The sequence below is a fragment of the Eucyclogobius newberryi genome, unplaced genomic scaffold, assembly GCF_026437365.1.
Source record: "Eucyclogobius newberryi isolate DKJ021-1_F unplaced genomic scaffold, fEucNew1.0.hap1 SCAF_5, whole genome shotgun sequence".
Classification (NCBI taxonomy): Eukaryota; Metazoa; Chordata; class Actinopteri; order Gobiiformes; family Gobiidae; genus Eucyclogobius; species Eucyclogobius newberryi.
Genome location: NW_027316167.1, coordinates 29,127,588 through 29,140,124, shown reverse-complemented (window position 1 = coordinate 29,140,124; position 12,537 = coordinate 29,127,588). Strand labels below are relative to the sequence as shown.

Here is a 12,537-nt window from a genome sequence, read left to right as displayed (position 1 = left end):
GCAGGTCTGTATGCTAGTGATAATAATTCTGGCTTTGTTCCCTGGGAGAATTGGACAAGCGCATGCATTGTAACAATTAAACAAGACCAGTTTGCACCGCTGTGCTTTTGACACATTGTAATCTGCGGGAGGTTTTGCTGTAAATCAAAAAGCTTTTAATGGAGCAAATGGCGGGGGCAAAGCTGTCTTCTCCGATAGCAGCAAATCAGCCCCAAGTAACAGCTGCATCTGTTACTTGCAAAGCTTTGGTAATGGTAAAATATTTACACATGCTGCTTGATGACTACTACAGAGCAGACACAAAGAGCCCCTAACAAAGCCTTGTTCTTTTTATTGAGGTGTGTGGATTATCAGCAGTCTGATACGTGGCCTTATCTGGATCACACCAGGGGGCGATGGCACACATTTAAATGTGTTTACTTTTTTCCCCCCCATGGGTTTAAGGCAAATAATGATTCCTTCCTGATTAGAAGGATTTTGTGAGGGCCTTTCTCCATTCAAAAGATATCATATGTTGATTTGAATTGCACCATTGCTTTGACAACAGAGGACCGTAGCCATGCGAAAGCCTTCAGATCAGGAAGGAATACTTATGAATATAATATTATCATACATGAATATAATGTTACCATACCAGTACCAGTCACCACTTCACCACTAGTTGCATATACTTAAGAATGTATGTTTGTACAGATGTATTTATTAAATAAATACATCTGTACAAACATACATTTATTAGCATCAATAGAATTATCTTTAACTTTTTTTTAAAGATTTTATCTTATTCGGCTCGAGCGCCATAAGCTGGCGAGAGACTTATTTGTTCTGTAAGGCCGTGCAAAGCATTAAGTGCGCGTGAAGCGCACGTGAGGTGGGCGTGAAGCGCGGGTGTTTACGTGCGTCCACTCATGCACCTCCTGTGAATACTAATTAGTAGTAGGAAAATTTTACAGTAAGTACAAAGTGCACGCTAAACAAGGCAATGATGGTCGTCATATAGAGGGCCAGTAACACACAATGGGCGGAGCCCACTCAAAAATAACTGACGGGCACGGCCAGAGAACACCCAGTGACAAAAAGTCAGGAAAATTAGCACATTTGTGCAAAAACTTGTAACTCTCTACATTCCCCTTTTTCTAAAATGTATGTAAAAATAAACTTGGTGTATCAGCACCTTACAATGTACAAAAAAATGGTGGCTGCCCACAAGTCCGAAGGTTCACACAAGTCCGAAGGTTCACACAAGTCCGAAGGTTCACTAGTCCGAAGGTTCACTAGTCCGAAGGTTCTCAAGTCCGAAGGTCCTCAAGTCCGAAGGTTCACTAGTCCGAAGTTTCACTCGTCCGAAGGTTCACTAGTCCGAAGGTTCTCAAGTCCGAAGGTTCACTAGTCCGAAGGTTCTCAAGTCCGAAGGTTCTCAAGTCCGAAGGTAGATAGTGACAAGCACATTAAAAAGTTTTATACAGCAACGCTGTCCGCCCAACCAAATATCGGCCATATTGGATCAAAACGTGCTAAGCATGGTTCAGCTGTTTAAATTGTTTTTGCAACTGCTGAAATTTTGTGAAAATGGTGTTGAGGAGTGGAGCATAAAAAGTTGCCCAAATTATTGTGATACCTTTAATGGTAGGTGTACGGTGAAAAAATATAGCCAGAATTTCAGAAATGTAAAATTGGCTGCCATTTGCACATACAAAGTCCAAATTACTCAAATTTGAATAAGTTGTTAAACTCTTTGACCAAAACCAACTTGAAGTGAATTCATTAAATTTGAAATTTTATATGGGGAACAAAATATTAACTTTTTCGAGATTTTATGAAATTTGGCACATATTCTATTTTGGTGTCCCAAACAAAAAATGTATGAGACCATGTTATTCCAATTGGAAAATCGCCAAATCTCTGAAATTTGAACTTACTTGGTGGCATGGCGCGGGCCGATCATTGTCGCTTGAGGATACATTTATATTTATTTTTGTTGTGTTTGTTTTTTATATTTTTATGTAATATTATTATCAAGACAAAACACCACAAAACAATTTTAACAAAGCTATTCAGTGCTGTTCCATACTTTCCATACAGTTTACAGTTTTGTCATGTTTGCACACTTCATTAACTGAATTATGTTTTCCTTTGAGCAATTCAAGGCACTGCCAAAACACATGATTGATTTGAGTCACACAGCAACAATGGGCAATGTAAGAAGTGGCAGCTACCGAATCACAGGTACAAATATGAATTACTGTAAGCACTTTACCTCTTCCAAGTAGCATGGCCTTGTATGCATTTTAAGTCCAAGTACATGTACCGTTAGCTGGCTGGTCTACGTTACTTACCAGCACTGTAATAGCGATCCAACTTTTCCCACAAAGGCTCATCTTCGCGCTGCAGAGTGGACAGCTTCAGTGGTTCATAAATGGAGCCTGAGAAAGCATAGGTCCGTATTATTCAATGCAGATAACATTTGCATAATCCCATATCATAAATTCATATGTATTTGCCTAATTAATATGGTGATAAAAATGAATAACGAACAATGCAAAAGACCACCAGATATTTCCATTTTCAGGAAACTCCATTATTAGCACTTGTAATTTCATACACAATTCACTGGGCTGAGATTTGCATTTTAATAGCTTCGACCTTGTGTCAAAACCACAGGTACAGAAAAATTCCGATTGCGACTTAATTTGCATAATATCCATCATCTTGAAAGTTGCGGGAACAAAGCTTAATCCATCTTCTTTTAAGGATAACACATTTAAAGTACTGTAGGGAAAGTCCAATAGAGCAATTTCATTTCTTAAACATGAGCATACAAACGTGAAGTGAGGCCACTGTGCCTGGTTAAACAATGAAAAACCCATCACCAACATTACGACAGACCTGCTCAATCAAGGTGTCTAAACAATATGGACAGGACATCTTTTACTTCAGTAAGAGTAGAATAGATGTCGTGGCCTCATCATAGGTGCATGGTCCTTCCTACACAATCTACTTACCGATTCTGCGGACTTTGCGCTGGGCCCGTCTATTTGTGACCACTGTTTCAGCCATGCTCAAACTAACACCATTCGTCTCCAAGAAAAATCACAAATCTACTGTAATTCAGAGGGAGGCGTTAGTAGAACAGAGTTTGATTGAATACATGCATGAATCAACAACAAATTACAATATTTGTAGAGAAGAGGAATTATGACAAATTAGGTTTAATCAAGGGGAGACACTGCAGGTGAATAGGAAAAAATCTTCATCTAATGACTATCTTGGATGAGATAGGAATTAGAAACTTCTTCTGTAATTCACTCACATAACTGAAAGATAACAATAATCATTTTATGTGGACAAATGACCAAACTTGCATATATTTGGGACATGTTAATCGGGAAAAATGCATTAAATCGAAGTTTAAATTGTTTACTTAATTTTGTTGATGTATTGGAAAGTACGTACAATCAGTTGAACAGATTTAAAAAGGATTTAAAAAAGTTGGACTCCGAAAACACGTTTTTATTTAATTTTTTATTTAGTTGATTTTATTGTATTTCTGTTTCTGTAATTTCTTTGTGATTTTAATGCATTTTTCCTGCTGTGTGAAGCACTTTGAATTGCCTTGTGTATGAAATGTGCTCTACAAATAAACTTGCCTTACCTTGGATACAAAAACAATTACAGAGAGGATTTTGGATATCTTGTTTAGTATTTTGAGAATTCTATAGTTGATGTTTTGGAGTTAAACTTCAATAAATTAGACTTAGAATTAAATATTAACAAATTGTTCAGCAAGTGCTACTTCAAGGGTTGATCTTTATGTCCCTATAGGGGGGGAATCCTTTTGAGAAAACATCTAAGTTGCATTGTCCCAAGTGTTTTTCCTGTAGTGTCTCCCCTCAAAATGTATGAACATTAGACTTACATAATGAACAGGATGTATGTATGATGTATGATATTATTAATTAAATAGAGATGATTGGCAATCAGATTACTGATAAACTAGTCTATATTAAAAAGACCAGACAGTAAGCTTGCATTAATGACGTCTACAGCAGGTGGAAACATTGAATTAAATAATACTACAGTCATTTGATTATTATTAAAAGCTTACTGGCTATGACGACAACACAATCAAAACCAGTGTATCGCAGTGGCAAAAAACATAATTCGGAGAAGTCTTTAAATAGCCTGCGAGTGCTGCACATTGGTTACCTCTGACCTTTCATGCACGGTTATGCTTCTGGTCAAACTGATGATGAAACACGCATACAGTATTAAACACTGGAGAACAGGCGTCTTTACACAACCAACACCACAGCAATTATGGTCGCACGGCACAATAACATGTAAAGTTACGAAGCAGACCTGATCTTTTGGATTTGGCTTTAAATTCCAAAAGTTTCCATCCGACATCTGCCAGGCTAGCCATGTTTACCACATTATCAAATTACGACCACCTAAAAAGATTTTTGTTGCAACCTACCAAAATAAATGTATTGTTTTTTTCAAAGCCTTTAATCTTTCATAATAATCGTTCGTTTGTCATTAGTTAGGTTTTTTTTTGCTTTGTATAAGTATTGAATTATATTAATAGTGAACAACAATGGACAAAGTTCAATAGAAATACCAACTAATCCTACACTAGAGACGTTTATTGTGAAGCAATTGCATACACACTTCCGCTATGAAGAGCTTACGCTTTTTAGCTTCATGAAGCAACTCAGCTGTCAACCTGTGAGCACTTACGACACCGACGTAAACAAGGAAGACCTATTTCACCTTGCTAGTGCAATTGCCAGTTGATAATATGACCCATAAGTCCTCAAAGTAAAGCAAAATATGAAATTGACTGTCCCAGTGTCCTGAATAAATTTGAAACGTAACCATCTTACGTGAAATAGTAGTATACATTTAAGCTGCCGTAAACCATCGTACCGTATGTCAGTTGGTGCTGTTGTGAGCATTCGTAGTAGCACCAGGATGTGGCTGTTCAAAGTGAATATTTTGCTGTTTTTATTTTATTTTTCGGGTTTGTATAGCACATCTGCGCTGCAGGATGTCACGACTGACCTGTTTGGTCCTGAAAATCACGGGACAGTCGCAGCTTTCGGGGATTTAAACTCGGATAAACAAACCGACATCTTCATCATCAGAGAGGGTACGTATTGACAAGCGTTCAATAACACTACATAACAACAGAATTACGCAGATTTTTAGGTTACACATGTTATTGAATTATACGTAGACTTGAATTCAAGTGGTAGGCGAGACTACACAATTCACCTAAACGTAGTGATTCATTATTTTTCAGACTTTGCGAAAGATTTTACCTAATGTTTCCTAGTTTGAGAATTTTAAGGACGTTTTTAATTTTACTCTCTGGTTGCCACAGGGCAGCAAATGTGTCATACGTAGAGGCAATTCTAGAACTGCAACAATGCTCTAAACACTGAACAAAACTCATCTTATATTTGATGACTAAGCATACTTAATGACAACACCATTATTTTGTAAAATACATGTTAAAACTGTCAGAAAATTGTGTCCTTGCTCGTAAATTGCCCCTGCATTTTGTATGGAACTTTGAGTATTGCTGACATTGTTGTTGTTGTTGTTTTATGGCGGTTGGCATCCAATTGTTGCATTACCGCCAGACTTTATTCCTCAGACTTTTCGTAGTCCTCAGACTCTGTCGTAGTCCGTAAAAGTACTCCTTCCATTGCTTTGGTGTTACAAAGCCCATGAGGTCATGATATGTCTTTGTGACTAGAATAGTTGTTGTTGTTGATACAGGGAGTCCTTTTTAGAACCCGGCTCTACTTCCTGTATTTTTAAGCTCTTATTTTCTTGCCACTTGACTGATAATACATGTCGCAAATACTTAATTATTTATCTAATCGAACACGGTAATAATTTGTAAAACATGAAAACCTGTCCTGCACTTTAAGATACATTCTCGTTGTACGTAACTGCTCAATTTCCCAGCTTTATTGTTTGACTACATTGCTTACTTATTATGATAGCTAAACTGTTTTAATGCTAATGTTGTCGAGCTTGTGTTGTAAAAAGTTTACTGCTTTCTCAGGGGCGGAAGTGGTAATATTCTTGGCTGATACTAAGATGCCTTACTTCAAACCAAATGTTACCATCACTAAGGAGCACTTGCCAAGGTACGTACAAGCACTACTGCAGTATGTGCAAACGGGTACTGCAGATATGTATGACCACTGGGACGTCACGCGGGGCAGTCGGGGCAACCATACTGGATCCATCAAACGTCCATTGCTTTAACATGGGAAGAGACTGTTATTAATCAGAGAGCGACCAAAATGTTTTTGTTTTATTCATAGCTGATGTCCATACAATTTAAAAAAAAAAAAAAAAAAAAAAGTTTTAGTGTGTATTCATTAGTCAACTAAAAATGCCCGTGCTGGAGAATCAGGGCTTTTATATTTGATACGCTAAAAAGTGCAAATATCAATCTAAGAACTGAAACCTCAATATCACCTAAAATGTATTTGATAGTGACAATTTGAGTAGTTAGTGTATGTTCTTGTCGAGTTATATTACATTAGCTATATTAGCTACATAAGTTCTATTACTAGGGGTGTGCCAAAATATTGAAGAATCGATATATTGTGATACTGAATTTGGGGATACAGTATTGATATCGTGGGCTGCTTTTTCGATATATTGCCATGTGTCATTTTGGTATAATTTACTAAATTATTTTTTGACCACACTACAATTTTGTTGCTTGTTTAAAGAAAGGAAAGTTGTTTACGCAAACCTTTTGACATCTTGACTGTTTTGATTATTAAAAATGGTGTGTTTCATTTTGAGTTTGTGCAGGTCATGGTTTAACAAGACAAATGTTGTTAAAAGGTATTGGATTCAAAATCGTTATTATTATGGTATCGTGGACCGTGTATCATGTATCACATCGAATCGTGAGGGACCCTGTGATTCCCAGCCCTTTTAGCTACTTGAACCAATATGGCGGCCAAAAACCGACTGCATATGTTAACATAAAATCTACATTAAAATGGACTTTTGCTTTGCTTCAGTGGTGTCATCACCAGTGTGGTTCCTGGCGATTATGATGGCGACTCGCAGATGGATGCCCTCCTCACTATTAAGAACAGCGCTGGTTCGACAAATGTGGTCATCTTCTGGGGGAAAAACACAACATTGGGTACATCTCCAACTCTCATTTGCCAATACATTCTTGTTACAATTCTGGGTTGCATGTCTTACATTCTGTTTTATTCACATATCTTGAAGTAGTTTAGATTTTTGGAATATGCAATGTAATTAATGCCTTTTAAATTTGGCTACTTACTGAAAGCAGAAATTACCAGAAGGAGCCTAGTGTAGGGTGTCAGGACTTTAAAATGAAATATATATATGCATTAATTACTAATTATCTAGTGTCACTTCCATGTAATTTGTTAAAAAGTTGCTGTATTTTGCTGATATAGTAATTGTTTCCAATCTTTTCAGATCTTGGTGATTCACTGCAACTGACCAAGCCCTTTACAGACCAACCTCTCGTTATGGAGTGAGTATCAGGCACATTATCCTATATTTCCTGGACTACCTTTTAAACCTTTTCTATCTTAAGAGAGATTACACCGACTTGAATAAAATCTGTTTCTCTCTTCCTACAGCTTTAATGGAGACATGATTCCAGACATTTTTGGAGTCACCACTTCCTCATCCATGTCTGAAGTCTGTTATCTCACCAAAAAGTAATATTCAATCACTTTATCACAGTTCATCTTTTGTGTGTATTTTAATTATTAGTTTTAATAATTTCTTTCTGTGTTTCCCCTTCCTTTGTGTAGGACCCAAGAATGGAAAAGTGCACTGAGTTCCCTTGTCGAGCTACGCAAGCCTCATTCAAATGCATTTATTGATCTCAACAAAGATTTTACTGCAGGTAAGTCAGCTTTGAAAAGCAGTAAAGGTTGTGCTAAAACTTTGTACCACACCTTACAGTATAATTCCCGATTTACACTCAAAGTGAGGCAGATTCGACACATATTTTGAGTGGGAGACTCTCAGACTGCCGAAACACTATTGCGTTGTACTGCTTTGCTTTCTTGACCAACACACGTGGGTTTGTGCAATAACAGTCATCTAATTACCATTACCCAATCACTGCCTCGATATCCGGAAAAAATTACTTATTTTCGTAGATCCGCACCTCTCCTGGGCCTGCCTCCGAAGTCAGTGAAACAGGACACTTTTAATTAGTTTGTAGGTTTGACAGCACCTGCCTCACAGTTTGAATTAACCTGGTGTAAGTCGACTTGTCGTTGTTTAAGACTCAGAAGTTATTTATTGTATTTATTGTATTTTTTATTTATTTTATTTTTTATTTATTTTATTTATTTTATTTATTTTATTTATTTTATTTATTTTATTTATTTTATTTATTTTATTTGACTGGCATGAATCTGTTTTTAAGCTATATTTTTGTTTTAGTGTCTGGGTTGTATCTAGAAGAGCTACCCTAATTTTTTTTCTTTAACCTGTTACCACCCACCGGCGAGCATTTTCTATATCTCAAATATTCTCTTACATCATCACTTTTATTTCCGTGGTCAATACCAGCAAGCCATACATCATCTTAAAGATTATTTTCTCAACAAAACAAATATGTCATTGATTTACATTGAATAATATGCCCCAAGAAGCAATTGCCAATAGTTTGTGAGAAAGTCTCAACTTTTACAAACGCATGTCCTACCTGTTTGCTGTTTATGACGGACGAAACGGCTTTAATTCTGTACATTCTTGTACTCAGTCTGTCCGTAAGGAACCATTGAAAAACAATATCCATTTGTATTTTTCCTGAAGTTATCTGATTTCGAGATATTGTCAAGTAAACAAACTTTTCTTCGTTTCTCGCCGAACGAGAATGCGCTTGTCCGGCACATTTCTCCGTCCATAACAAATGACCTGTTTGACCTATAAAATAATGTTGGATATCCTTCTTTTCTTCAGACTGTTACCTACAGAATGAGACCATCCACCAATTTTTCTGTCCACGGGTTTGTTTGCTACAGCCTCCGCAAAAAAAAAATGCGCCGCTTGCGACGCACATGGATTCCACTGTTTACATCTAAATAGCGCTGCATGCTAGTCACGTAGCAGACTTTGAATGACAAATTATTCTAGCCAATAAGAATAGCTTTCGAAAGAGGGGCGGGACAACGGGCTTATTGACACAGAATCTTCTGTATTATCGTGCGTAAGGCTCCGGGAAGGCTGTAAAGAGCCAGATTTCTCGGCAGGATTTTGCGCATAACGTTTTCTGATTTTATTAGCCTTTTGGACGTGCATTTTGTTAGATATATGTATTATTATACCAATATAAATATATATATATATATATATATATATATTTTTTTTTTTTTAAAAAGATCTATATGGGAAATTCATGGGTAAACTCATATTTACACATTTTCACATATATTGTTTTTAGCAGTTATAATAGGTATTAGTGGCCTACAAAACATCAAAATGTATGTTTTATGATTCATAGAGGTGCTAAAATTGTAATAAAACAGTTTGGCACAGTTGGCACATTTGGATCACTTGTTCCGAATATACTTTTTGATACAAAAAGGTCAACAGCACCAAAATGCCTGTTCCTAGAGATCTGAAACTTTACACAGTTGTTGTCAACAAGATAAACATCATGTACAGTGAACAGCATATGCACACAATGAAGTATGTCCTGCTCAGGACCATTACAAATTGACAATATTCAGGCGAGACTAAAAAAGGATGTTTTGTTTATGTTTGGGCTTCTGTAGTGTAAGTTCTGACAGTGTTCATCTGCACATCTGCAGAAACTAGAAGGCCTAAGCTTTCTAATGATGCATCACACTTGCATGTGGAACATAAGATCCTCTTTTAATAAGCAATGCCATTTGAGTATGTCCAACCATTGTGCACAGGGCGAAATAGGTGGATGATAACAGGTTTAAAAGCAAATATACAAAACATTCTGTTCCACCGTGCAGAGCATTATTTGTATATTGTATATACACTGTTCTAATGATAATGACACTGAATCAGTCAAGCGTTATACCGTAACTCGCATCTTATAATTTAGCAGAAGAAATGAGTTTGAAGAGTTTGACATGAAATTATTGTCTTGAAATCACACCTTTTTATAATGCTTTGTCTTGTTTTTTTTTAAGAAAACCACCAAATAAGTTATGTGCAATTTTCTAGTTGACCAACAATGTAAAAATATAAATTTTCTTCACCAGTGAATAGAGAAATTCTTAGCACTGTCCTCCTGCCCACTAGCTGTGCACTGTCACTCAGACTTAAGGGAGAGTTTGCCCTCGAAAAACTAATCTCCATGTTTAAGGTAATCAAAGAGGATTTAGCCTTGTCATGCTCTCGGCAGGTATCTTTGTGTGCCTTGTGGTGTCGCTTCCAGGGCCGTCACACTTTCGTTTTTACCCAAATCTGCTTTAAATTCATATTTTCTGTCTATTTACGTATATTAAACACACATGTTAGTTGTAAACCGTTGCAACTGTGTGTCTAAAGGATGCACTAACTCTTATCTGGTGAAATGGAATACAATAAAATACTGTGATCTTTAGAAAACATTGCCATGACTATCTACACAATATTTCTGTTCAGTTTAGCATAATAGTCTGATTTTAGTGTTTAGCAGATTTTGTTATCCAGCAAGATTGAATATTGGAAGACATTTGACGATTCCTTTTTATTATTATCCAGTGTAACTGATTAGGCCTGCACATGTACCGTATTATCGGGAATATAAGTTATACCAGCCAAAAAAGACATAATAAAGAAGATGAACTATGCTAACGTAACACCTTCAGCTACATGACGCACAGACAACGAACTGTGGTAAGTGTCTGGTATGTTAAAGGCGCAATGGACGATTTTTCGGCCATTTGAGAACGCAGGCGGAAGTGCGCATGCCACTCCCCCGTGCGGACTGATACAACACACACGTGCGTTTGTTTATTAGCGCGACAGATCACATCGCATCTCTTGTCTTCCGTAGATTTCCGTCTCTTCTGAGTCAGCTCGAACTGTCTTTTTTTGTCTTAATTTTGCCCCGTACACTGTGGGAACTATATTATGATGGATCAATGCGCTTAGACACGCGGAAATGTGGGACGAGCCGCACGCGGCTGCAGGTGAGCGGTAGGTGCGTTTTATGATTGATACGTGGCAGGACTAATCGGCAGTCCATGCCACGAGGAAATAAGACTCAGATTTGGGCCAAAAAAATCGTCCATTCAACCTTTAACGTAACATATTAACAGTTATTCAGATAACTATAGCATAAAGAACATGCTAACACGTTTACCAAAGCATCAGTATTACCCCAAATCACTAAATCCATTGAATTCTTCTTCCTCTCTGTCACTTCTAAACAACTCTACAAACTCCGGAGGTAGAGGAATTGCAGATTCTTCTTCTGCGTCACTTAGAGCCTAGAGCGCCCTCTTGCGGTTGCCAGTGTGAAAATAACATAATATCACGTATAAGTCGCACCCCGGCAAAAATTATGAAAAAATGTGCGACTTATAGTCCAGAAAATACGATATTCAAATATTAACGTTCTCAATACTTTCTCCTCTCTTCAAACTTGGTCATTAGTTGTTGGTTTTTTTGGTTCAGCTCTGTTTGTTGCACGAGGAGGACGTAATCGATGAGAAAACTTGCCACACCAAAGACAGTGTTTGAGAGTCGAGGCAAATGGTGTGACAGTAGAACAGGATAAGAGGACAAATAAAAGACAAAAGGGAAGTTTGGAAGTCTGCAGAGTAGAGTTTGGCTTGTTCTGCGCCGCGACCACCTGCTCTCTTAAGCAGCACCGTCTGGGGCAGAGCAATGAGGCTTATCAACTGGGCTCAGAGGCAGACGATCTGTTTTGGGCTTCACTGTGCACACATCTAGCTCTTAAGTAAAATCACCCCTCAGTTATTCTTGTTTTGAATTTATCCGTTAGCTTTTATGCATTCACAAAAGTAAACATTTGGAATTTGTCGTCCAAAAAATGTCTTTATGAAAGCATTTTTTCATGGCCATTAGTGAAACAGAAAATAGCTACCTTTTTGTCTTGCTGTTATACTGTTGTTGTGTGCTGTCTGGTTTTACACTGGCTGCACACCAACAGCTGATTAATATTTCATTTCTGGACCTTTAAGGTTATTTGAATGGCATGCAAATCGCAAAATCTAGTGTAATCATAATCAGAATAAATCAGAGGATTTAGCTGTTTTCGTATAATTATAATCTTTAAACTTCAAAGATCTGATGATAATAATCAGATGATAATCAGGTTTATTTTGCACATGTAACCGCAGGCAATGTACATATCTTTATTAAAAAGTCTATGGAATTATATCGAGCCAAAATCGATGGTGATTGTAGCGTTATGACAGAAACATAAATGTGTTCTGAGATATGCTTTTGACCAACGCTCGTCTTTTAATGACAGAAATCCATAGAAATAAAATGTACATTGCA

At 37.1% G+C, this 12,537-nt stretch overlaps 2 protein-coding genes across 5 annotated transcripts in view; one reads left to right on the top strand and one right to left on the bottom strand.

Annotated features, from left to right (window-relative positions):
• phkb (phosphorylase kinase, beta) overlaps positions 1-4,454 on the bottom strand; it is an 85,116-nt gene extending 80,662 nt beyond the window's left edge. For 2 of the 4 annotated variants that reach the window (XM_072464530.1, XM_072464529.1), the window contains exons 1-2: positions 4,360-4,454; positions 2,337-2,423 (exon numbers count right to left, since the gene is read on the bottom strand). In XM_072464530.1, coding sequence (XP_072320631.1) covers positions 2,337-2,423; positions 4,360-4,423 — 151 coding nt within the window. In that variant the 5' untranslated portion in view covers positions 4,424-4,454. Of the gene's footprint in view, positions 1-2,336; positions 2,424-3,002; positions 3,099-4,359 lie in introns of those variants that run through there. The other 2 variants (XM_072464531.1, XM_072464532.1) reach the window with 2 other exon arrangements.
• A 430-nt stretch (positions 4,455-4,884) lies between these two features.
• The window catches only part of itfg1 (integrin alpha FG-GAP repeat containing 1), a 131,125-nt gene continuing 123,472 nt past the window's right edge, over positions 4,885-12,537 (top strand). The window contains exons 1-6 of the mRNA XM_072464665.1: positions 4,885-5,152; positions 6,080-6,164; positions 7,062-7,189; positions 7,498-7,555; positions 7,665-7,745; positions 7,842-7,936. Of these exons, the coding sequence (XP_072320766.1) occupies positions 4,933-5,152; positions 6,080-6,164; positions 7,062-7,189; positions 7,498-7,555; positions 7,665-7,745; positions 7,842-7,936 (667 nt within the window). The 5' untranslated portion in view covers positions 4,885-4,932. The remainder of the gene's footprint in view (positions 5,153-6,079; positions 6,165-7,061; positions 7,190-7,497; positions 7,556-7,664; positions 7,746-7,841; positions 7,937-12,537) is intronic.